This window comes from Dromaius novaehollandiae, chromosome Z, assembly GCF_036370855.1.
Source record: "Dromaius novaehollandiae isolate bDroNov1 chromosome Z, bDroNov1.hap1, whole genome shotgun sequence".
Classification (NCBI taxonomy): Eukaryota; Metazoa; Chordata; class Aves; order Casuariiformes; family Dromaiidae; genus Dromaius; species Dromaius novaehollandiae.
In genome coordinates this window covers 84526138-84552900 of record NC_088132.1, presented here as the reverse complement: position 1 = coordinate 84552900, position 26763 = coordinate 84526138, and the positions used below count along the sequence as shown (strand labels likewise).

The window sequence follows — 26763 nt, the reverse complement described above, 5'->3', positions numbered from 1 at the left end:
GCGATGACTGTTTTTTTCCTATCAGCTGTTTAACAGTGTACAGCAATCCCACACAACTGTTTAGGAGAGAAAGGAAAAAATATTTCTGCGGTTAAATGGCAGCATTTTCTCTTTGCCAGAATTAATCTAAATAGTGATATTAGTTCACAACTGGCTTTACTATATGTTGGCACATAGCATGTTACCTAAATAGGGACTGGTATCAAATATACTCCATACCACGAGCTCCCTGTAACTGATGGCTAAAGACAAAGCTTATCAACTCCAAATTTTTACTGCTGTTGAATTAGCAAGCAATTTCAATTCAACTCTGGAATATAAAATTACAAACAAATATTGTGACTATGTGGGTATATTTTTGATGATAAAAGTAATGCTTATATATATATATATATATATATATATATATATGCAAATTACATACAGCCATGTGACTCCTGGCAAGCAAGTATGAATACCCTATCATCCAAGAAGAACAGATGCCTGTCTGGAACAGCAGACTATTTTGCATGTGAATTACTTTCAGCTGGGAGAACAGAGATTTTCCAGTCGTCCTCTAATACTAAATTGCTAAAGCTTGTGTTGGTCAAAAATCACGTGGAATTATGTAACAACAGAAGTAGGTATTTTTTCTTGCTTTCATGTTTACAGAGATTGTTTTAAATTTGACCTACATCATATAAAAGGCCCAGGCAAGTTTTCTGAAGCTGCAGAAAGTATTTTGTTAAATTTTCTGGCCTGCCCCAGAGGCCTGGAAAGGGAGAGGGTTAGTGCTCTCCCCCCTTTTCTCTCCCATTTTCCTGAGGAGTGGATGTGTGTCTCTGGGGAGAACAGGGCCGTCTCCAGCCCGCTGCCAGCTGGTTACGTGGCCTCGACTAAGGTGGAGGTTTCCACAAGCTCTGCGTCTTCATACCCTTGCGGGTGGGCGCCGCGGTCTCCTCCACGGGAGGCGGCCTGGTGTAGCCCGGCCACGTCCTCTTCGGCCGCAGCGACCGCGCCTGCGCCACAGCTTCCCTGCCCGCCCAAGATGGCGGCGGTTCCTCCGCGCTCGCCTTGGTCTTGCCCTCAACCAAGATGGCCGCCACACCGCTTCCGTCTCCCCGCGCGGCTGCCCTTAGCTAAAATGGCCGATAGCCCCGCCGCGCCCTCGACCAATATGGCGCTCGCGGCGCCGGGGCTGGGTGTGGCGAGCGGGAGGGGCGGCGCCTCTGGCGGCGGCGCTCGGGGCCCGGAAGCGGCGGCGGGGAGCGGCGCGGCGCCTGCGCCGTGCGGTGCATGCTGGGCGCCCCTGCGCGCCGTGACGGTGCAGATCGCCAGGCTGCCCGCCGCCGCGCCCGCGCCGCTCCGGCCTCGCCGCTGAGGGGAGCCTGCGCCCGCGCTCGGCCCGGCCCGGCCTGGCCCGCCCGGCGCGGCGAGGATGGTGGGCGTCAAGGTGATCGCCAACGACACCGAGTTCCAGCCCGAGCTCAGCGCCGCCGGCTCCCGCCTCGCCGTGGTGAAGTTCACCATGCGCGGGTGAGTGGCGCCGCCAGGGCCGCGCCCAGCGACGGCGGGGGGGGGGGGGGACTGCGGAGGGATAAGTGGAGTGTGTTGTACTCGAGAAGGCCCCGGGGATTAATAACTGTGTATCTGAATGAGTGCTGAAAAACCATTAACGTGCACGTATCTGATGTCTGATTTCTAACTTATTTATTTATTTATTGGTGGGTCAACCGCACTTAACTGTAGAGGTATTGCTGATTTTGCAATTACCAATAGTGCTGGTGCGTGTGTCCACAAAAATATTTTGGCTACAGCCAAGCCAGTATGTTGGGTTCCGTTTAAGCATTGCCTTGGTGTCTTCAGCATGTGGCTGTCCGTAGGTTTGCCCTGCTGTGCTGCTGCGGATTCATATCTGCTCTCAAACGAGACTAGGAAGAGCGAATTAGACCTTTTTGTGCTGTTGTACAGCTGCGTGTGTTGGTGGATTCACATAGAGAGAGCTCTCTGGTTTAGGTGTAGCGTTTATGAGTATGCTGTTGGAGGGAATTTCTACTTTTTTTTAACGTTTTTCTTTTTAACTGCTTCTTCCACAACAAGCTAAGTTGTAAGGTTATTCCCTCGTCAGCCTACGTCCATCTCTGCACCAAAGTTATCTTCATTAAACAATATGTATTTTCACCCAAGCTGATACAGTTATCCTGGCAGAAGTCAGATCAATACCAAAACCTAGTAAGTATGGCAGTAACTGGTAAACATTTCTAGTGTCATGGAAATTAGGCTTGTCGGCCACCATAACAGGGCCTGACCCAATGTTCCCGCAGAAAAGTTCAGAGCCAAATCAAAACAAATTAAATAATTAAATTTTAGTTACACGCATGCGGTAATTACAGGTCGAGTTGTGTGCTTCCAAAGAGGGACCCTGACCAAAGAAATCCCTGGGCTATTATAGCTTTTTCAAATTAAGTTTCCCACTTCTCATGCGGTAGTTCAGACCAATAGTAATTTTTAGGTCTGGGGTCTCCTGGCTCCTTTTTGGCTCTCATCGTTGTTCCTAGGCAGGCTGTTTTTCTCCCTTATCTTTACTGTTGTGGTTTCTGCTGATGGTTGTACCTTCGTTTCTTGTTGGGTCTTACTGTTGTCTCTCAAGGAGGAGGAGGTGATTCTAAATCATAACAATTAACACTGCCCCAGCAGTGAGCTAAGGCTTTGCCCCTCAAGGTCCTGATGCCCTGCACTGGTCTGATTTCAGAGTCTTGGCACCCTCCCTTTCGGAGTGTGAGACACAGGAATGCAGACTGCTTGTAGCTTCCTTATCTTCCTAGTTTGAACCAGCTCTGAGGCCCTTTCCTTACTGGACTAAGTAAAAGTTCATTATTTTATCTAAATGTGGCATAAGGCTTCCGCAAATTTAGCTACTCATGCTAAGCAAGTTTTATAAAAGTTGTGCTAAGCGTCTACCTCTAGACAGTTTCAGTTCGTTATTCCTTAACACTAATAAATGAGTTTTACCGTAATAAACCTTCAGTAGGAGTCATTAAATATTTAATACTAACATATTAGGAATTCTAAGTCATCTGTAGAGAGTTTACTGTAGCTAATATTTTCACAGGTGCTAAACTGGATCATTAGTACTGTTTTTCCACTGAGAGAATATTTTGCAGCTTTCAGGAAAAGCAGGCGACTCTTTGCCCTCAATAGTTACTTGTCTTTACTTAGAAGGATTTTGCAGTGAAAGATGCTACAACTAAACACACTAGACAGAAAATGTGAAGTTAGTTTAATTAATAGGAGCAGGTAATCATGTGACATTGAAACTGTCTAAGGAAATGGGAATTAACACTTTGTAATGTGTTTCTAAATGTCATTCTTAATCGTATCACTGATTGCTCACCATCTGTCAGCCAGGTAGGAAGGTTTTTTGACATGGACCAAGGATAAGAACATGAACATGCGTCTTCTGTTTGGGGCAGGTGTTTTTCAAAAAAAGGTTGTGTTAACTTAAACTTTGTTTCGTTTTCACAGATGTGGCCCTTGTTTAAGGATAGCCCCTGCTTTCAATGCCCTGAGTAACAAATATCCTCAGGCAACGTTTTTGGAGGTGGATGTACATCAGTGCCAGGTTGGTATTCAAAAACATATTTCTAGCTAGGAAACTAGACCTTATAAGAGAGCAGATAATAAAGGAAAATTGTTCAAACAGTATCCTAAGAGACTGTGGCTATTATGAGTTTCGTGAATCATGAATAGTTGTATTGTAGAAGTCTGCAAAATTAGGGTACACACAAAGATGTGAAAACCCACACTTTTATTTTAAAAACTATTCTTGCAATTACCATTTTGGTATCTTTCATTTAAATAATATACGGACAGTTTAACAGTTGCTCTTGTGCATACTATTTAGACAGTACAGTTAAGTGTGGAAGATAACACAAGTATGAATTAAAAGGAGTACGTTAAGTTTTTCTAAACAAATTCTAGCATAATTATTGATCAACGTGAGAAATGCAGTAAACTGATATGATTAGCAGGGCTAGGCATCTCTGAAATATTACGCAGTACTATTTTAGCATGCAGTGCAAAGTGTCGCAAAGTGTCGTGAATTACTACAAATATTGCTGATGATAATGGAGAGAGATGAATATGAAATGGTAACTTCATTTGCAAATGACACTGAATTGTGCAAAGTTGTAGAAAAAACTACTATGGATGCATAACAAATATAAGTACAGGTAGAAATCAAATGGAAGTCACTGTCACCCACAGGCTGCAACTTCCTGGATGTGCTTAAACGTGGCTTGGGAGGGGGCAGGAGGAATATAGTTGAAAAGAAAAGCCTGTAAAATAGAAGTGTTAAATGAAGCAGTCCTCCTCTTTGAAACAGATACTGCTTTTGAGAACAAGGAAGTACAGTGATTTTTATGGTGTACAAACAAATCTATTGACAAGATGAAGTCTATTCAAAGAATAGCCAAATATGTAAAGAATTAGGAGAAGCTGAAGAATAAATGTATTTTAAATTGGCATTTGAGTTACAGCTGTTTATATAGCAAATGTTTGTGACATTGGAGGTGACGAAACCTGATTGACATGTAATATGTACATCCTTATCTAAGTGAAGCAAGCTAATGTTTCTGTCTAATATTAGTCTGTTAGGTAACACTTGTAACTAATTTATGCATTCTAGGGAACAGCTGCTACCAATAATATATCAGCAACACCAACATTTCTGTTTTTTCGAAACAAAGTGCGAATCGACCAATATCAAGGAGCAGATGCTGTAGGTTTAGAAGAAAAAATTAAACAGCACCTGGAGAATGACCCTGGAAACAATGAAGATACAGATATCCCAAAAGGATATGTATGCATCTCTTCTCTTAAGATTGTTTTTTTTCCAATGTTTGCATAAATTTAACACATGAAAAATCTGTTGCTTTCTAAACATATTCTGGTCAAACAAATAATGCTGCTTTAGGCAACAGTGCAAGTTCTGCAAGGCTTTGGGAAGATCACCTCTCTGGGTTTCCTTTTTCAGACAAAATTCAAAGATTAACATGTACATACTGGTAAGCGCTGTTGTAGCATTGTAAAATGTATTAAGAAAAAATCTCCAAGCATAGGTGCTGGTGGTTAAAACAGTGAATTTCATGTTTCACGAGGAAGTTTCTGCTACAGTTGCTTATTCTGCTGCTTATCTGTGCCCTGATCAGGTATCTGCACGAAAAGCTTTTTTTTTTTTTTTTTTTTAAGTGCAAAAACTTCCGTGGGAAAACAGCATCGTCATAAATAACTGTCAAAAACCTTGGAAAGGTGTTTTGTTTTTGTTTTTTTTTTTGCTCTGGTTGTTCCCAAAGAAATCTTCTCTGTTGTCTTTGTGGTGATAGGTTGACCTGGATTTTTCCCCTCTTCTTTCTTCTTCTTCCCTACCCTTCTTTTAATCCTCTCCGTGTCGCCTGTCTCTTAGAACAGTCCCCTTCCCCCTACCCCCTCAAACAACAGCAAAACCCCCAAACCTTGTTCTCTCTTCTTGGTGCCTTTCAATACAGAGGAAGTAATGGGTGTAGCATATTGCAACAGTGATAAAAATAGGGTATGGATTTGTGTAAGTGAAAAAAAATTACTATCTCTTTGCCAAAGGAATTAACCTCGGAAATAGTTTGGATCCATCTTGTCCTACAGCAGCTCGCCCTGAAATGGCCTGCCTTTTGGGGAGTATTGTTAGATAAATGATATCGAATGATTTTTCCCGTGCCTAATTTCTAATGTTTTCAGAAGTGGATGGTACTACAGAATGTTTTTTTCAGATTCTTCCTTCTCTGTAAAGAACTTAAGAGGATATAGAGTATAAAATGTAATACAAATCCTTGAAAGAGATATGATGTACCTGGTCTGAGTGGCGTACAAGAATTACCTTTTGCTGAATATTTTCTTGCTTTCAAGTTAATGCTGAACGCCTCTCATTTTTGTTTCTGCTGGGATACTGCATATAACTGTTAGCAACTCACTGATCCAGCATTCACAGATAATCTAAACTAAATTGTTTTGCCTATTGTAGAAAACAGTTGCTTAGCATTATGATGTGTTCTGATTTCTGTTTGCTTGATCATCATAAATGCTCAGTGATGTCGAGACAAATTCCTGCAGGATAGTACTTGGAGAGACATTTATCTAGCCACTGGGAAAATGAAACATTTCATCAATGACAGCTTGTCAGGAACTTCTTTTTCTGTTTTGACAAACTAAGGGTTTCTTTTCTTTTGAGATGTTAGTTGCTGATCCCAGTCAGAACACCTAATAAAGCTTTAGTAATTAGTAAATGTGCAAAAGAGTGTGATTCCTTTCTCCTTGTATATCACTGCTTGCATTAATAAGATTGAGATTAAGTCTGAGATTATTTTTTTCCATAGTGTGAAAGTGTTAAATAACCAGTAGAGGTACAGATAACTGAAATGCATTTAACTTCATGTGGAAGAAAAGTAAATTTAAAAAATGCTGACATAAATGTGTAATGTTATGTTAACCCATTGATATTTTATCTATATCTTTAACTCTATAGCTGTATTTTTTCAACAGTTTTCTTTGCATTACTCTACAGAATGATAAAATGGGAGCATCTTAAGTGAGGTTGAATGCTTTCTACATTCTGGTTTGGCCAAAGATGACAAATATAATTGTTTTTCTGGAATTTTAAATTGGTCTTACGTTCTGGCTTTCTCATCAGCACTTAGCTGAAATTGCTGAATTGTTAGTGAATGAACTGCAAACTGAAAAGTGAGCACTCATAAATACATGTTTGCAAACTGAATGGTTTTAAATCTTGCATCAAAGTCTCAACTAACTCTAAGGTTTTCTTTTAAAATTTTCTTCTGAGCATTTAAAAGAACCTTAAAGAAGGAGTATTTATGAATAGATTTTCACGATGGTGTGATATGCCCATGTCTTCTAGACAAATCAAAACTTTAAAGGCATACTTGAAGTTTTGGCCAAAACTTCAGTCACAGAGCAATCTGATTAGAAATATTTGGTGCTCTCAGGAAACTACTTTCACTGTATTCTGCGTGTTTTCATATTACCTCAGGGCAACTGTGCGTTGCAAATCATAAGCGTGTCTGACAGCTGTACTAACAAACACATGTAAATGAGAACTCTAATGTGACAAAACACTTTCCTAGAGCTGTCATCTTAGGTGGTGTTCTCCAGGAAATCCTCGGTGTAATGTTACTCCTTAAAGTTAGAATGTCTATTGTTCTGACAGATATAAACAGTTAGCTGTGCAGTGTATTACATTTCACCTATGTCATGTGCAAGCAGGGTACAAATCCAATTGAGTTTTTTTCATTTAAATAAACTGCGAGAGCAGTGGTCACTTGAACTGCTAGCAGCTCCACGGCTTGTTAAACTGTTCTGTGGTATGCATGCACTTCATTTTGTGTGTGAACGCTCCCGTTTAAGGTGAAATCCAGTGTGGGAATGTCAAAAGGCAAAGGTTTTGCTTGTTACTTTTGCAGCCCAAAACACACTGAAAACCTTTTAAGTAAATGACAAATACATGAGGTTCATGTGTATCTGATTCTTTTACATTAGAGTAATGTTGAGACAAATATAACCTATTACCAATCAGATGGCATCTTCCCCATATGAATCAAGCCCTGACTAAATTCAGAGCTATATGGTGTTCCTGCTAGGCTTGTTTGACAGTTGGTGATGGGCTGAAATGCAGTTTTATTATATGCTTGATCCAGTCCTGACTGCCGCTGGCTTCAGGAAAGTATCCTGCTCTTGCTCAGCTGTGTGTTTCTTCTGCTGTCTTACCTTCTATCTACTGAGCAGGCAAGCTGAAAGCTAAGCCTTGGTTTGAAAGCTAGGGGAGCAGAAAGTGTTACTCTTTGTGCAGAACAACTTAATTGCTAGAGCTAATGGCAGTGGGATATCGGAAATGAGCAGTAGGACAGAGAAACTGCCATTCCCTCCGCAGCCTGTGTTTGGATTTAGTTAATTGTGTTTTCAAGCTAACGTGTAGGATTTTTCTTTGAGGTATATATTATCCTTTGGGATCTGATATATAATGCCTTTAAGAAGGGCTATTTAGGTCTTTGTACTTAAGGAAGTTCCTTTAGTTCTTACATCCAGACTGTTCCAAGACTCTACATCCTGGTGTTGAGATAGTTTGTCTTCAAGCTTTAGGCCTTAACATATGAAATACTTGATTTTAGCCCAGCTTATTATGCTTAAATCAAACTTGGCTTGCTTTAGTTGCTAGGCCAAAAATTCTGGCAATCTGGAGATTGATTCAGGCTGTTCTGCCTCTGCGGTAACGTCACCTTTTAAAGGGTTGAGGCTTTACAGCGTGGATAGGGGCCACTTTAACCTGCCAGGACATATCTATCGGAGCTTTTAGTTGATCAATTTGTGATCTTGTGGTGTGAGGACTTAACAATGCTGTAGTCTTTGTTTACCAAAAGTGTATCTGAAAATTCTCCCTTTGCCCAATTTCTCATTCTGGATATAGTAAACCTGTGTTCCAGGGATGTGGGACTTTGAATACAGGGGGAAAAACTTCATTGACTTATGAATAGGATAAATTCAAGTACAACCATATCTGTAGCTTTTGTTTGAAAGGTCTTCTGATATGAACCCCTGAGGTTTTCTATGTTTTGTTTTGGTTTTGTTTTTTTTAATATGTTGAATGAAGAATTCCATTAATTCAGATGTTTACTAATCCCCAGAGAGTTGATGGCACATGTCTTGTGCACTCAGCAATGCTCTTTTGTTTTTACTTTCAGATGGATTTAATGCCATTTATCAATAAAGCTGGCTGTGAATGTCTTAATGAAAGTGATGAGCATGGTTTTGATAATTGTTTACGTAAAGACGCTACCTACCTGGAATCAGACTGTGATGAGCAGGTACAGCAGACGCTTATCTTAAGTCAGATATTTTCAGTGATGGTCTGGTCTACAAACATGTTTTGAAGAATTTGTCTTTATATCCTTATGGTAGTGTAAGTAATAGTGGGAGATGGTAGTAGGATAGAAGTAAAACTTATATACAGAGGTTACTATAGCACTTCCAGTTTTCCACCCCTTTATGTATAAATAAATTCCCAGCAGCATAGCATGTACTGATGCTTTAAATTGACAGACTTGTGTATGTGTGGAATATAGTGAATGTAAATAACTGGTTCCGTTTGAAGGCTCAGACTTATTTCTGGTTAGCTATTGTGCTATTTGTTTATGAATGAAGAAAGCAGTATTTAACACCAACTTTTTCCTCCACAGCTGCTTATCACTGTTGCTTTTAGTCAACCTGTCAAGCTTTATTCTATGAAACTTCAGGGGCCAGATAATGGTGAGTGAAGTGTGTCTATTCAGTCATATTCTAAATCAAAGCTTTGTCAGTATTTGACTGAAATTCCTGAAAGTGAGACTGCTGTTACTGGAACCTTTTGCCCTCTGTGAATCCTAAAATAGCTTCAGTAAAATTGGTGTTAATGAATTGGATAATAATGGTCTTGCATCAATATTGTGCTGACCTGGTACTCTAGTATTTGCTGTGGCACAAATGTAAATATTTATTATCTTTTGACTTCCTGCAAGGAAAAACCTACAATCAGTTGAAGAGTTAAATGTGAGACCTACCAGAAAGTGTGGCGTAATTAGTATGTAGCAAAACATAATGTTCAGGTGTTACATGACAAAGTAAAGTTGTCGATTTCAAACTTTTTTTTAATTGGATTTCTTTTGTGAAACTCTGTTGCATAACCATAGATGAGTAGTACACCTGCAGATATTCTACAATATCCAGGATGTCACTTTAGGATTGGCAAACTAAGATGCTGGAACTGTTGAAGGCTTCTAGAGCAGTAGTGAGAGACCTGGGATATGCAAGAGCTTCTCAGAGAGCATCTTGAAAACTTACTTAAGCAACTGAATCCCACATGTTGTATTTTTAAAGTAACTAATTTATTTTAACACAGGACAAGGTCCAAAGTACATAAAAATCTTTATTAACCTTCCTCGATCTATGGATTTTGAGGAAGCAGAACGAAGTGAACCAACTCAAGCCCTGGAGCTAACACCAGATGATATTAAAGAAGATGGTATTGTTCAGCTTCGCTATGTAAAATTTCAGAACGTTAACAGTGTAACTGTAAGTAAAACTTCTGTTCTGAAATCTGTGCAGGCTGAGAACTTCATAGGTTTTTTAAAACACTGTGCATGTTTATTTGATTGCAAATGTTCTTAGTTGCTCTCAACTGGTTGCATGCTGCATGTTCATGCTAAACAGATTTGTGGAATTTCAGGGAAGATAAGGCCGTGCACGTGCGATGTATATATTGGCCTATGTAACATAGAGTTTACTTCCATCTCTTCATGAGCTAGTATGCTGTTTAACACATTTTTACTAGCACACCTTCTTGAGAGGCATCTTGTCTTTGAAGAGTTCAGAGTCAAGGAATCCTGTTTTTTCAGTAGTCTTATTATTGAAATGAGACAGCTATTTCCCTCTGAATATCAAGTGAAGTATTTACTATGACTTTAAACTCAGTACCTAGTCCCTGTGAGGGTTCTTAAATGCTGTAATCAAATCTATTTTGTCTTTTAATGAGTTTTCAAATTCCTTAGCTGTAAGATACTTTCTGCAGATTTCACGTAGTTTTTATGCCTCTTAAATGCAGGTGCAGTTTCTCCTCTTCCATTTTCAAAATATGTGTTCTAGTACCTTATGTGCTAGGACTAAAGTGGCACTGAAATTAATTCAATGTTCTGGTACTGCCTGAGCCCCATTTCCTCTAGTGTTGTGTTGTCCAAAATGACTTCTGTTCTAAGAAAATGCTTTCTGTGGTCTGAATTGGACTGCATTTTAGATCACTTGGCCACTTTTATATTTAGCCTGTTTTACTGATAATACTGATAAGCCTAAGTAACTCCTTTCCCAGTCTGTTACATCCATGGAGTTACCTTTGCAATCAAGATAACAACTTTAGCCTCCCCAAAATGAAACGGGGATCTGTCAATAGGCTTGTATTTCACAAAGCTGTGCTGACAAGTACAAGTTATGTGTGTGTTCTTTAAGAAAATCTTGTGTCAGCTTTATTCAGGCTGATGTAGAAGCACCAGACAAATGATGATGTGATTAACTAGATGTTCCACTTTTTTGCACTCTTTGGATGTGGACACCACAATAGTATGCTCCTATTTGCCTAATTAAACCTGAATTCTGTGTTTAAGACTCCCTGAAAATGAGAAGGCCAGACATCTCATCAGCCATCTGGCTTTCCAGTGCAGGTTATGAAGTTCTACTCAGTGTTCTACAGAGAAAAGTCTTCTGTTTTGTTCCTGATTAACTGGAGGAGGCACAATTTTAGCATGCATAAATTGTTCTGCTTTTCTTCCAAGCATAACCAGAAATATTTATTGAACACTTCCATGTCAGTATTGGCAGCTTCATCCTTCACTTATATATGTTGCTGCTAGGTTTCTTTTGCTCCTAAGCTAGTTTTTAGTTATTAATTCTAAACACTGTACTTCTGATTCATATGGTCTAGGTATGTTTTTTTCTCCATTTGTTTTGTGCTTCTCTTCACTACAGTGGTATTTGTTGCCACTAAATCAGCATAGATGTTTAGTCTTTGTCTCCTTATTTACTGAACTTTTAATATTGCTACTGAGAGAGAATTTTGCTAAACAAATGGCAATTCACATTATTTTTCAACAAATTGGTCATTGACATGCTCTTCTATTTCTCCAAAAAGTACTTTTTGTGGTGTTTTTCAGTGCTTCAACTCTGACCTGCCATACATGCTGTTTTTATAGGAAAATACGTAGTGAGAATTCACTTGGAAGAGGGGTGAATGTCTGCACTGGTTTAGATCAGCCATCCATCTAGCTTATCACACACACTCAAGCGTTCAGTGTTGTCGCAAAAAAAGTATAAATACAAGGCAAGCATGTAGTGATGTGTACCCTCAGCATTTGGTGGTCTGTGGCACAGAAAATTTCTGAGACAGAAATGACATCTTAGTAGTTACTGCTATTGCTTGTGGAATGGCCTTGAGATAAGTGCTGTCCCTTGCCCACGTGTTGTCCTCCCTCTCCTTTTTCTTTTCTCTGCTGCTGACCCAACTACCCACCTTCTTCCTCATTCTTCCTTTCCCTGTGCTCGCCGTAGTGTGGAGAGATCCATAAACATCTCATTGCTCTTCTGAGTCCAGGCTCCTCACTACTACTGCTTCATGCAAAAAACTGTCCTTTCATTTGTCTGCTTGCTAAAGTGTAGTGGTTCCAGTGTTAGCTAAGGACTGACCAAATCTATTTTTAATTCTTAATTCGTATTTCAAAAGAAGCTTGATATTTGCTTGAAACCTTGAAATAACATCATAGATCTAGTTTTCATACTGAAAAACATAATTATAAAGCCATTGTAATAGTTTATTTATGAGTATGGGCTTCAGCTAACATAGTTAAATCAACATTTAACTTCATTTGAAATCAGAATAAAATGAATAGTGAATTTTGATTTCTTAAATGCATAGTTTTACATTTGCTGCATGCGGTCTCAGATTAGGAGAGGAAACTGGGGAAAACCCAAGCAAAATATTTTAACAAACTTCAAAAATAGTAGCATCCTGTATAATTATTTAAAATAAGCGGACAAAAACATCTCTGAAGGATAACAAGGCCTTTGTAATTGAAAGTGTGTTATTTGGTTAGTTCAAAAATCTTGGGAGCCTAATAGATCTTATGTATTAATTGAGGAATGGACTGTTTAACTTGTGGTGTGTGTGGTGGTTTTTTTTTCTTAGTTATTTGTCCAATCCAATCATGGTGATGAAGAAACAACAAGAATTACGTACTTCACATTTATTGGAACTCCAGTCCAAGCAACAAATATGAATGATTTCAAGCGAGTGAGTTCTCTCTCTCTCTCTCTCTTTTTTCTTTTTTAAAGCGTTTTTGAGTTTTTTAAGGCTACTTGAAAATGGGCTGACTGAACAAATATGCTTGGCTGTTACTGTATTTCAACAATTTAAGGTAAGGTAGATTTGGCATCCAGAACAATACATCTTCCTTTATTTTAAAGATCTTTTGACTTGCTTGCAGGTTCTTTATTGATCACCTTTGTAAAAGTAACTGGTAAGAACATATATACAGCAAGTGCTTGCAATCTGAAGGTCCCTGAAGTTTTTTACACTACAGATAGTGTTGTTTTTTAATAGTTTTGAGATGTATGCCTTGATTCTGAAATTTGTGTTCTGGTGGTGTTCAGAAAGTAGAGAAGCAAGCGCACAGACAAAATAGACTACTTTTGATTTCTGCTGTGGTGAATGATTTTTGTCCATGGGGCAACTTTAAGTAACTTGAGAGATCTGAAAAAATGATCACAAGGTATTTTTAAAACACATCTCTCTTCTCATTTAAGAGGAAATGAAGAAGAGACAAACAACTTGTTATAGTATGACTTAGACCCGCTGGTACCTAGCAGTAAGGCTCTCTCAATTCCTTTTGATTTTTGAGAATGTGAAATGGGTTTGAAAGTATTGAAACTTTAAAGCTGCTTACAGCTTTTTGAAAATTTAATGCAGATATTTTAAATATACTGCTTTAAAACTTACCGAGTTACTAGTCCTCTTACAAGGGCAAATACTGCTGTAACACTATCTACTAAGCTACTATATAGACAACAGTAACATTGAAAGCACCAAGGAACTTATTATACAAACTGCCTAAAACTTTAAAAGGTTAAAAACGCAAACGCTTGCCAACATTTCATGTACTTGAAATGTTTTTAACATTCAAACTTGATCTTAGGAATTTCTACAGGTAAAACTTCAGTATGTTTGCAGATCATAATTAAGGTAATAGAAGTTAAACAGATTTTGTTGCCTTTCACTGCAACCTGAAGAGAAGTCACTGAAAAAGTTGCTCCAGTGTACTAAAATCAATTGGATATCAGTTTTGGACCATTTTAATGCAGCACCCGGGTTCACTTGAAACTAGAAATATGTTAGTTAATTTACAATATACTTACATGTTTTGATTTTTGTTTTACTGCTTTTTTGTCACTGCTTTTGTTACTAGGGCATCTCTGTGTGATGGTTTATGCAGTTACTATATTAACATAACCTCATTAACCTGCAGTACATCCTGGTATTGTTTGGTGGCGGGGAAAACAAGTGCCCTCTTTAAACCCAACCTTCTGCTTATCAATAAAAACGTAATATCTGAACAGTCTTGTTTTGGGTGCACTGTCAAGCAATTTAAAGTTTTCTGGAACGTTATGTGGGTTTGAAACTAACGCTGAGCCTGTGTAATGTTTTTTTTTCCCTATGATATTTTAAATTGCCTGGACAAAGACTTGGTTTGGTGTGGCTCTGCTCAGTACTGCCTTAGCCAAAAGTTTACTGCTGTATAACAATCTGAAGTCCAGTCAGTGTTTTTGTGGCCAGCAGGCTTTTTAATTCACACATGCAGTTCCAATTCTGTGTCTTTATAGAGTGGTTTGAGTACTTAAACAGTGTGGGTCTCCAAGCATCATCGTCTGTAGTTTGAGGGGCTATATAAATCTTTCAGCTTTAGAGGCGGCGTGGATGCTTGGAAGCCGGCTATACAGCCTAGTAAATACCACGCCGGTTAACCCTTTCAGCTTCCCTAGCTCCGTCAAGGAGTGTGCCCTTGTCTCTTGTGACATCCATTTATGTGGGGGGGAGGGGAACAAACCTATGAAGAATATATAATCCAAACAGTAACATAGTGCTGACATTGTAATGTTAACATCAGGCTGGTAAGGAACTTGTCAGAACTGGTTTAAATAGGGGTGTTGCCTACCTTACTGAGTTAAGAAGTAGCTAATTGTGTCTCAACTCAGATACTTGTAGACACTATATATAATATTCCTGTTTTGCTTCCTGAACATGTAGTTTTAATATTAGGCTGTTAAAATATTTTATCATAACAAATGGGATGTGTAGTCTGGCAGAGTTACAGTGCTCTTAGGAATTTTAACTTTTGTTTCCCATCTTCCAGTGATCCTGTCAGCTACGAAACCTTAATATAGCGTTGGGCATTAATTATTTTTAGGTCTGTAGATTAGCTGGGAAACCTTATTTTTCTTTTCATCTCCTTGAGTAGTTACCCACACTACTCCTCACCACTTTCATCTGTCTCACTCCCTCATCTCAGTCTGTCTCTGTACTGTTCCATATTTCTCTTCTAATTATGGTGGAAACTGTACTACAACATGGTTAACAAGATGGGGGAATGTGTTTTTCCTTGAATTTGAGTTTTTGAAAAGTGTTTATAAGAATCAGTTAACTCATGCTCTGCAAATTAGATAATTAAGAAGTGGATGTGAACATGACCAGTCATATTCTTACGATTCATCACATCACTGCTCAGTTAATTGTATACATATGCAATTTCAAAGTAAAAAGTCAATGGTTTAAACTACTACTTCTGAGGATCAGGCTCACGTATTTTGTTTCCCAGCTGCGGTGGGGTCTGAACACATACCTTGTCATGGCAGCTCCCAGCTCGTCAGTTGGTTATTAAGATACATAACTGAAGCACTCTTGTCTTCCAGACAGTCAAGGAAAATTCATATTTGCTTGTGTGGTGCTCTGTTAGCACCATCTAGGCTGTGAGAAGAAACACCTTCTCTTGCTCAGGAAGTCAGTTCATGCATTTTAATATAAATGAGGTATTGTTTCACTGTTGAATGTGAAGCTGAGTTTCATCTACTCTGAGTAATAACAGAAGTGCTACACAGGCCTGGTTAAGGTCCTTCTGTAGTAATTTTTTGCCCCAAGTTAATTTTGACATACGTGTAGTTGCTATTGATAGATTCAGTGAATACAGTTGCAAAAAGCTGCTTTAAACTTGTTTTATATACTGTGCATATTCTGCTCCTTTCACAGGCTTGGATTTTAACATCTAGGGAGGAGGGAAAATTTGGCAATTCCCATAACATTTCAGTAGCAGTGAAAGAGGAAACAAAAACAATATCTCACATGGAAGTGACTGCAGTGTTGGTTAAGCATGAAGAATAGTGGGGAGAGACCTAAGATCCTTTGCCCTGTTTAAATGAAGGGGTCCTAAACAGCAGAAGACTATTTTGAATTTTCCATTGCCATACATATTTAATATACTCTGAAATGCTTTTGGAAAAACTTGTTTTAAAGGCATTTTTTTTTTCTTTAAAAAAGGGGCAGAGGGGTATCCTTAACATTAGAGACATTTCTCCTGGTTTTTGGCCACACAAGGTCTGACTTAAGATGTAACTTATAATGCAAATTACAGTAGTAAACCACATTTGAGATTTAGTCTTTTGCTCAAAGACGTTTCTCAATCAAATTACTATGTTGGGCAGACCACTAACAGTATTGAGTCAAGGCAAAGCTCTGTGGGTTTTTTTCCCTATTGATTGATAGTTTAGTCTTAGGTGCGTTCCTGTGAATCTTGTGGTGAACTTTTAAACGTGCTTTTTTTGTTTTAGAAGAGCATGCAACTCTTAATTGATGCTCAGTAAGGCTTTTGTTTTTATTTCTGGTATTAACAAATAAAACAGACATTGCTCAGTTCTGAGGTGGGGGCACAGATGAATATGAACAGGTTGGGGGATTTGTTTTGTCCCCTCTTGAATGATGACTGACTTTCTACTCAAAACTGCCTGTTTGCACTCTGTGCTGCTTCTCTTTTTCTTGTAACATTTTGTTTGTTTGTTTTTCAGCTTAACTTCCCATCCCTAAAGAACTAAAAATGCAGAAGAAATTAAAAAAGTAATAATAAGATTGGTCTGGTCTCGCACTACTCCCTCCCTTGCTCCCTGTGTTCATCTAGCATCTCTTTCACCCTTTCCACAATCTCAGCACTGATGCAAGAGCCTTCTTCTCTGCACCTTCTACCGTCTGGAGCAGCCTTCTCTACCTTCTGATTCATCAATTCATCTTTTTCCAAATCTCACTTTAAACACTTATGTTTACCTTTCAGTCTTGCCAAATTTTTCGGTCCTCTCCTGTTCCTAACTAGGCAGTTTAAAGGCATACCATAAAACACTTTTACAAGCTGTTTTCTGTAACTCATTCTTCAGTCTGCATTGCATTTTGTAAAGCTTTTTGAAGTGTTTTGTGGAATGCTTTACCAGGAATTGATCTTCTTGTTTTTGCTGTTAATATCTTACTAGGGCTTAGCATCCTTCCTTGATGTGATCCTTCAATAAGTAGCATGCAAGCCAGAATGGGCAGCAGTGTGCTCTCAGTTGTCCCAGGAGTAGCACTGGGCACCTCCTCTCTGAGCCTTTGCGCATAGGCAGCTGGCTGAGGGTTCTCCAACAGCACCTAACTGTAGTTCTTTGACCCCTTTAAATAAAAAACTAAACTTTAAAGAGCTACCTGCTCCGAGATGTTCAGTGATGCGTGATGTTTCCAGTCCTGCCATTTGTAACGAACCAAGGGGTGGGTTGTGGGCTTTTTTGTCTTTTTTTCTGTCTTTGTTTTTCTTTTGTTTTGTTTTTGTTGTCACTGTCAGGCTGTGGACTGATTCTTGGGAAGTTCATTTACAAAAAGCTTGCCTCAACTTTCTTGTACTTGGTCAGAATTACAAGCTGTTACCAGTATCTTAGACTATACTAGATGATGGTTCCTCCTGTAAACAGAAGGAAGGTGGATCTATTTCTGAGACAAGAATAGAGATAATTTTTCAGTTTATGTAGGCATTTTCTGTTTGGGAAGGTGGAGCGGGATGATCAGAAAATGAGCTGCTTTGACCTGTGGTGACAAAATATCCATATGAGCGTGATTAATTTTTGCAGATTATACACATGGGCGAGTTGTCAATTTCCACCACAGACTGGTACAGCAATACTTTTCATTGATGTTAAACACTTGCTAACATCTAATCTTTAATGTTGTAACTGTTTTTTGCTTAATCTGAGTCTGAACACAGTTTGCTTTGGAAGCACATGAAGAATAAATATTGCTCCATGTCAAGTTTAACTGTATTTTTTAACTTGATTAATTGAATCTTAATGCAAGTGATTGGACTTCTGAATTTTTTTTTTCCTTCCTCGTGTTGTCAAATTGGAATTTTCAGACCTTAAGCATTAGGTTAAATTTATGCCTTGGTGAAAATGTTCCTGGCCAAGGGCACTGTAAAGGTGAAAACTGTCTTTAAAAGTGCTTTTCATCAACAGATCTCATTACTTTGCAAAGATGAGAACTGAGATCTCCAAAAGCAGCTGAACAGTGGAAAACTCTCCCTTTTGAAGTTTGGCAAGAATTGGAAAAAGGGGAAGGATCAGTAAGAATACTTTTAGTGGGTCCATGAGGCTTGCGTAGTTTAGGGTTGTTTTTTGGGTGTCTCCCCCACCCTGCCCCAGTCTTTCAGTATTGACTGTATGAATCTTGTGTGGTATATTGTCACTTAACTGCAGAGGAAATTAATCCTTAACACATTTTGCCATATAAGTAAATTTGTTAGAACACAAGGAATCTCTTACCTCAGATTCTAGCATTATTATGAGTAGCAATGAGAAATTTTATGTTCCATTAGTGTACATCTTCAAAGCTCTGTTCCTGCTAATTCTGACAGCACCTTGTCAGATAGGTAAGTGCTACTCTCTATTTAGATGGAAATGGATTGGGAATTGGTGCCTTGCCCAAGGTCTCTCTTGCAATTCTAAGGCTTAAATTTGAAGACTTTCTTTTTAGTTTGGTTTGACTTAAATGGATATTTTCTATTGTCTTCAAGAGCACAGAATTAAGCCTGAGGTTTTTTTTCCTGAAATGCGACTAAAACAGCATCACCTTCTGCTCGCTGTCTCGTGTTCAGTTATCTTAGTGAAGGGGACTGGATACCCTTCCTTTATGAACTATATTAACTTCACGTTCTAAACCCGCATGGCCACGTATAGAGGGATGGAGTTGTATTTGCTGTTGGCGGGCAAACCTCACCGAAGTCTGATGGCGGTGGTGGTCCTTTCTAAAAAGGAAAGTACCAAGCTGACTCTGATTCTAGGTCGAATTCACAGAATTGGAGCTTAGAAGGAGCCTTGGTAAGGAATAACATTTTGACAAGGAAGTAACTGAAAAACAGGTGACTCCTGCATTTGTTTTTAGGCTTGAGCTGCATTATAAGGTAAATGTTCTCACTGAGGTATGTAGTAAGGGCATGGTGCCAAGGCAAATGAGGAGACTTAAATTTGAGCACCTAGTGGTTCTCTTCCCATTGTAGTGTTTTATGTAGTATGTTAGGGTTGGATGTTTGGTATGTAACGTATATTTTTAATAGTGTGGGCTGTTCTGTTGCTGTTGCTGTCTCGTAACTCTTCTCAAAATGAGATTGATGCTTTGCTAGCTGGATTAATGCTGAAGATAGGAGTTCCTCGTGTGTCTCACATCCCTCTTAAAGCTCTTTAGAGGGATTTACAGCTCCTTCTTCTGCAGGTGCTACAATGCATGCTTAAATGCATTAACTTAGTTGAAAATCCAGTAGCTCTTACTTATATCAAGGCTTACTTTAAAGATATTTGGCAAGTGGTTTTCAGTTTAAACATTCATGATTTTCTGTTTTTTCTTTTATCAGGTAGTTGGCAAAAAAGGAGAGAGCCACTAGGATGCTAAAGACACTGGAAGGCCTTATTGCAGTCAGATGAGATCTTCACCTTTATCTACAACTCCTGGATAACTGCTTGACCATAGCCAGAGACCGTCAGTCTGTTTCGATTAATGCCATTATCAATAAATCATTGCTTTTGTTGAGATGGAGTTTCACTAGTGTGTTTCTGTTGTAATCCCTGGTACATGTATTTGTAAATAAAATTCACTACTTTTGCCAAGTTTAATTTTGTTATTCTAGTAACTGTGGCTCTTTCATTGTTCCATTTAAACTTCAAAACTAGACTGGCTTATCTTAAGAAACAGAAGACATAATGTAGCTTGCATTTGTTTAAGGACTTTAAAATGTCAAATATAAGTAAAACATAGATGGCTGGTTCACAGGCCTTTTAAAAATAAAATTCAGAGCTAGTTTGTTATAAGGCTGAGTGAAATTAGGATCATTGTTCCCACAAAATAAAGATAATTCTCAGACAGGAATAACTGCACCCATTCTGGAACACCCCCTCCCCCCTAGCCCCCCCCCCCCCCCCCCCCCAAAAAAAAAGGAAAAGCATAAGATGAGGAAGCCTATTTTAAGATTCTGTTCCATTAATGTGCAGATTTGTTGCAAACAGCATGCTGGTAGAAGTTTTTCAGCATTAAGAATTCTTGAGTCTTTTGGATTTTTTTTGTTTAATATCATTAGAAAATATTGATCTTCTTTCCCAGGCAGACTCCAGCAAGCTGTGCAGTTATGGGGATGAATAGACATCTGTGCCTCCCCCTGCTGCCCCCCCCCCCCCTTTTAATTCCTTATTTCTTTTATTGGGCATTTTTTCCTGTCTCTGCATCTTGATAAGGAAATGCTTATTGCAAATACTAGTTTCACATCTTAATTGGAATTCCTATGCTACTTTGGTATATTTTCTTGGAAGTGTGCCCTAAGTAATTTTAATAAATTGGGCATTGATCGGCACTATATACATATAATACTATATAAATTCCCAGTAAAATTTACTAAGTGTTTTAATTGACATAATTAATTTCTTTGTAAAGTTACATTTCTAATTACCATAAATCCCACTAAGGCTTAAATCCTGTCCTAATTGGCATTCCTTCCTTGAACACAGTAGGGTTCTTCTTTTCTGGCTTGGCAGATTTGTATGTTAATACCAAGTTAACTTTCTGTTGGCATATATATTTTCCCCAAACAGAAAACTGGGAATTGTCTAGAAAAACATTCTTTTTGTGAGGCACTCTTTTTACTGTATCACTGCATATTCCAGTTTACTCATCTACCTGTATACTTATATCTAATGGCATGTGATGATGACTTGATTTCTTTCGTACTTAATGTTTTGCTTCAGTGGGGGATATAAGGCATGTAAGACACTGTATATAGAATATAAAATCATTTTTAAATATAATTGAGGGCAATATAAATAACTGTTCCTGTTTATAATTTTGTACACTAACTACCTTTTGGGTTATTGTTTAAGTGCCTCATCTTAAGTATTGCTTACCTCATAATATTTATACCTGAGAGAATTTGATAACCTAGTGATTCTCATCTTTGTAAAAGATTAGTCAAATTTATATTGTTTATGAGACTCTTGTGATTCCATTGGTTGCATGATGCATACCTTCCATAATGATACTATGTAAATAGATTTAAATAAATGTTTAGAGGTAACTGTTACATGTTTCACTTAATGGAAAGTGGGGTAAAAACATGCATGAGAAGCCTAAAATAACAAAACCGAAGTTATGATGTGATACTGAGTGTCGTTACCTTTAAATGGTGTTTGCAGGTGTATGCATCTGTCTCGCGCTCTCAGACCGAATGCATGCAATGCAAGCGCTTACGTTGTTTACTGAGCTCATTTCTTAATGGAAGAGTTATGTGATCAAGTTACCTGTTTCATAATTTAACAGGAGTCCTAAAAGGGAAGCCATCATCCTCCTTATGTTCAGATTTTGCAAAGGCTGGGCCTGTTAATGGGAATTCATTGCTAACCCAAGTTGCAGGTTACTAACATTCACTGCCTTTAGTTTAAATCAGTTTTCTGCTCAGTTTTCTGCATATATATACATATATATATATATATATATATACATATAAAAAAATTTTCTGTAACTGACATTTTTTTCAGGGTAAGCAGGTGGAATAAGCTGATGTATTTATTGTTCAGAAATCTTACTGAGGTGAGTGGCAGGTATGTGTTAAAAAATGCATATTTTGATGCATAAGCAAGGTCTGACATAGCTTTAAAAGTAGTCTTATCCCCTTTTCCCCCTTCACCCTCCCCACCCTTGCCGTATTGTTTTAAGCAAAGGTTGTCCCATTGAATGGGCAGTGAAATACTGAGTTTGGTGAAAATTTGTGGGTAGACATGTATTTTGTAGCAAGCATCCAGCTTGATCTGTTAGCTTAAAAACCACTTTCTTAGCTGGAACCTTTTCTCACTTCCTTCAGAAATGGTGAAGCTGGTTGTGAGAGGATTGTTTCGCTTAGTTTATTTAAATGCCAAAAGGTTCTTTAAAAGGTTCTTTAAATTGTCTAATCCTGGAGATCCTGAAGATCGGCTTGTATCGATGGCTGGGCTGGGCTGGGCTCTCAGGCTGCGGGCTGCATATAGCAATTTCTTTGCGGTGCGATACTGTGGAATATCACAGTGTAAAACACTCCTGTGTGGATGCATTAAAAAATTCAAAAGGGGGCCTGGAATTGCTGTCAGGTATCGTGTGTTAGGAGCCTCCGAGGGAGGCTCATCTTAAGAGCATCCTTTGTTTTACTTCGGTGTTGAGCTTAGTAAGTGTGTTTTAGCAGAAAGCTGCTGGATGTGATCTGAAGACTGCTAGAGATAGCAAATGCTAGAGAAGTTATTTAGATGCTGTAGTCCTCTCTGTTTTTATTTCTGATATGGGTTTTAGATATTAAAGAATTAACCTCTAAATACCATTTGGTTCCTAAATTAAGAAAGTATAAAAGTAATGGTTCAAAGCAAAGGCCTGAAAAATGCTCATGGTCAAGGAAGTGTGTATTTTATCTGTCCAATTCCTACAAAATACCACGTTGAAATAGGTGTTACCGCTTTCCTATTTCTACTGTGTCGTCACTTAGTTCAGGATATTTGTGGGATTTCCTAGCAGTAGGAGAGCTGCGCTGGCGGCGCTGGCTCGCGCTCTGCAGCTGCGGCGAGGGGAAGGGCGCTGGTGAGCCGCGATGCGGAGGGGCAAGCGGGTGCACCGGGGTTCGTTGTCCTCGGTTGACTTTGCAGAACCGAAACCGATGAAATGGGCTCAGTGGTGGAATTGGTAGTTCAGGAACTCATGGTTGTTTTTCCACGATGTTTTTGTATGCATCTTGTATAAAGACTTAGCTTGAAGACCGATGCCGCTGGCTGGTTAAATTTGGGGCGTGTGTGTTTGTGGATTTTGCGTTGGCTGAACTAGCATAGCTGTTTCTGTGGACATTGCTTTTTTAGGTATCGTCTGTGTTTGTCCAACGCGTTGCTAATGCACCTGGAGGAAGGGAGCCTGACTTAGGAATACTTTGAATGTGCAGGAAATATCAAAGGTAATAAAACTCAGAATGAGGGAAGACTTACTGTGCTCAGAGGATTAATACTTTAACCTGTGGCAAACACAAATTTTGTGGAAGTTGCACTATCTTTTGCTGTAGCAGCAAGTTTATAACTGGATTTACAAGAGTACTTTGGAGATGTGCCAATAAAATACTGAAGTACTGCCTCAAGTATCAAGATTTTGTGTAGTAGAATTCACATGTGTTGGGGAACATAAGGAGTATCTAATACTGAATTTAAATCCTAGCCTAGTTTGGCATGAACTGAAGTGCATTCTGTACCTCTTAACTTTTGCTTCTAGTCTTCTTAAAGATTTGGTTCTGTGATGTTAAATACATCCCTTCTTTCTGGCTGAACCTTTAGTGTAGGGTCTCTTCCATTCGGATATTTCTTGATGGAATGTCTTTTTTGTGTTTGTTTTTGAGTGTAGTGAAAATCCAGATGACTTTCTATACTTAATTCTTAAACAAGTATTTCTATTGAAGTAAGGGGCATACTCCCTTGCTTAATGCCAGTGTGTTGCGTAAGTGGTTTAGGACATAAAAATATATGTGGTTTCTCTTTTCCTGTAGCCTTTAACTGCCAAATGGTTTTCTTTTCTTGATGATAAATCACCAGTAAAGTTCCCTTCTTGAATAATTGCACAATGTGAAAATGTTGACTGAGGAAATAGGGAAAAAAAAATCTTTATCAGCAGTGAGTGGAAGGAGAGGTTTAGTGGAAGGAGTGATGCAGGTACGTTAAGCAATGGGAACGTTGTGTAAGTGGCATGGGTGCACTGCTGCTCCCCTGCACTCCCCTCCACCTCCACTGCAACCTTCAAGCATGCTCAGCATGCTGTTTGAAAAAGTCTGTAAGGTTTTTGTTCAAAACCATTTTTTTTTAATCCTATGGCTTGCAAAAACCTTCAAAATATGGGCAGAGTACAGGTGAGTGTCTTTAAGGGTCTTGGCACATGCATGTGTTCAACCATGTCTGGAGAAAACTGGATCAAAGCTCTGGATGTGAAGTGGTCTGCTGAGGTTTCAGAACCGGTGTTGGAGCATCATTAACTTGTTAAACACCAAGCAACAGTCTTACTTAACCAGAGATTTAAATAAAATCTTCATTTAAGTACATGACGAGCCGATACACCCAGCTGAGTAAGGTTCTTCAAAACTCAGTTTTTAATCAGTAAGAAGCTCACATGTGAGCAGTGCGTTCCCATATTCTCTCTTGCACCTTCCTGATGCCACTGTAAGAGAAGCCAGTGGCTGGGGCGCGTTTCTGGTTTATCTCCTGCGCCGGTTTACATGTTCTCTGTGGTTGTCTTTGATGGCTATCCTCCCTGGCCGCTGGTGGCCGCGCGCCTTGTCCCGGTTCCTCCGTGCCTGTTCCGCGGTTACGCTCACGTCGCCGTCCTCCCCAGCCGCCGGCGCTTCGTCCTGATGCCTCCAGCAACCCAGTTACATTCAATGTTGTAACCGCTGGTTTGTGTCTGTGTGGGCTCGGTTACCTCTGCTGGCTAGGGCCTTTTCTACAGGTTACCTCAAAGTGTCCTAGCAATGCATGACACAAGGTGACAGAAGACCCTTTTTATTTTGGGTTATGTAACATGCCTGCTTTGCCACATGGCTCCTAGATCCTTTTGCTAGACCTCCTGTCCTGCGTGCCTCCCCCTTTCGCTAAGTACGGCTGCTTTCATTGTTGTGAAACGTATTTGCCTGTATTCACACCATTCCAGCAAAATGCTTCTCGCATCAAGCAACCAAGATCATTCTGTGCTTTGTCCTTACTTACTTTTTTGTGCGACCTTATCTGGATGTTTTATCAACGATGACCTTAGGCTTGGCTCCAGATCACCCGTAAGCGTAGAGCAGTGTCAGTCCTGCAACCCAGTTCCTGTGGGACGTTTCTGTAAATGTGTGCAGGAGACAATGATTCCATTAAATTACTTTTGGGCTATTTTTAAATATACTTCACATGTTTTACTGATGTCAGGGTGCCAGCTTTTGTCAGAAAGCTGAACAGTCTAGAAAACATATCTCTACAGTTACCTTCCATCTAAGCATGTAAGCTTGTCAAAAAAAAAAAAGAAGTGTGTATGAATTAGCTTTGCTTGATTAAAGTCTTATTTTCCATAAACCTTTGTCAATTGGCATTAACTGTATTCCTGCATCTTGATTCTCTTTTGATCCTGTCTTAATATTTCTATTTTTTTGCACAGGGACTGATGTCAAAGCAGCTCCTCCTTGCTGCCCTTGAATGCTGGCACAATTTGGAAGGTCTGACTTCTGGATTCCTCTTTATTCCAACACAGGGTATTCCCGAAACAGAACTAAAGCGGGTGAGCACATAACGCACCACACCATTCTTCTATTGCTTTAGTTTGTGCTCCCAAGTGTTACTTGTACACAACTATCTAATGCCTGTGGCTGGCTTGTTCATGCATAATTCTGCTGAACGATTTTTTTTTTTTTAAAGTTTAAGTGGCTATAGCGTATTTATAATCATTGACCTTCTTATCTGAATATTAAAAGACAAATTTTTCTTAGTGGAAGTCTTTTCTAAGAAACAGATGCTTCTAAATGAAGCAAACCGCAAGTTACGTGGTTGAGGGGAGCTTTGCAGGTAGCCTTGGGTTTGCATCTCCCTCAGCAGTCTTGCCCATAACGCTTTGTCCGAGATCCTGACCACATTCTGCCCTTTCTTCCGTCCCCTGCGAGCCCCCAAGGCCCTGCTTTAGTAGAGAAACGCTCCTCAGTAGCTTCAAATCGGATCCTTTAACTTTGGTGAAGTCTTTGTTCAGAGCAGACAAAGCGGGGTACAACTTGCACGACACACCTTCTGTGTAAAGATTCTGAGATACCTCCATTTACACTGAAAAAGGTGGTATTTTGCTTTCTTTATTGTTGCATATAAGTGTATAGTATATAGGTGTATAGTGTACAGTAAAAATGGAAAAAGCGCTCAAACATAGAAACGTTTGAACACTTTTGGGGTCAGAAGCATGCGTGTGCTGCACATCTTAGTAAGACCTTTTGGTGCATTTTGGTCATTTGGTGTGACCACAGGGACACGCTCGTGAAGGAGAAGCTTCCCTTGCCTGCGCCTTCCACCAGATGCCAGTAGCAGCTCGGGTAACGCGCTCCGGGAAGGCTGGGGCGCGGGCGGGAGCCTTGCGCTGCCTTAGCGTGCAGCAGCTACGCGCGGCGGGAGCGGATGGGTCCGAGCCGCGGCCAGCTCGGGCTGCTGTGGTCGAGCCAGCCTCACCCACAGCCTGCCTTGTGCCCCGACTTGGAGGACGACAAAAGCACCAGGAAAATAGCTTGTTTTCATTAAATCGAAGGAGTCAATTTGTTATATCCTGCCTGAAGAAACGTGTGTTAGCTTTCCTGGTGGTTGGGAGTCTTGCAGATGGGATAAATAAAATCGTACGTGTGAATAAGTCAGGGGGTAGGAGGATTTCTGTTAATTTTGCTCCAAATAGATAAATATCCAATATTTCGGAGGGGCTCTGTGGGGTGGATGAAGGGAATGTACTTTGTTTTGCATAGGTTATGTTTGCATAAGTAATGTTAAATACGTAATGTTAAAAAGTTGAATTCAGGGGAAAAAAGTAAC

General features: G+C 39.5%; 1 protein-coding gene across 1 annotated transcript; it reads left to right on the top strand.

Annotated features, from left to right (window-relative positions):
• The first annotated feature begins 1248 nt into the window (after positions 1-1248).
• LOC135325067 (thioredoxin-like protein 1) lies at positions 1249-21266 on the top strand. Its single transcript, XM_064502522.1, has 8 exons — positions 1249-1515; positions 3505-3601; positions 4667-4840; positions 8763-8885; positions 9258-9327; positions 9956-10128; positions 12785-12889; positions 19560-21266. The coding sequence occupies exons 1-8, from the start codon at positions 1418-1420 to the stop codon at positions 19587-19589; spliced, it is 870 nt and encodes a 289-aa protein (XP_064358592.1). The 5' UTR covers positions 1249-1417; the 3' UTR covers positions 19590-21266.
• Positions 21267-26763: the final 5497 nt, after the last annotated feature.

Bases quoted from the DNA above. Each gene is read 5' to 3' on its own strand.
- LOC135325067 (XM_064502522.1), top strand. From the start codon at position 1,418: ATGGTGGGCGTCAAGGTGATCGCCAACGACACCGAGTTCCAGCCCGAG. The intron at 1,516-3,504 runs GTGAGTGGCGCC...TCGTTTTCACAG, and splicing joins GTGAAGTTCACCATGCGCGG to ATGTGGCCCTTGTTTAAGGA. The intron at 10,129-12,784 runs GTAAGTAAAACT...TTTTTTTCTTAG, and splicing joins AGAACGTTAACAGTGTAACT to TTATTTGTCCAATCCAATCA.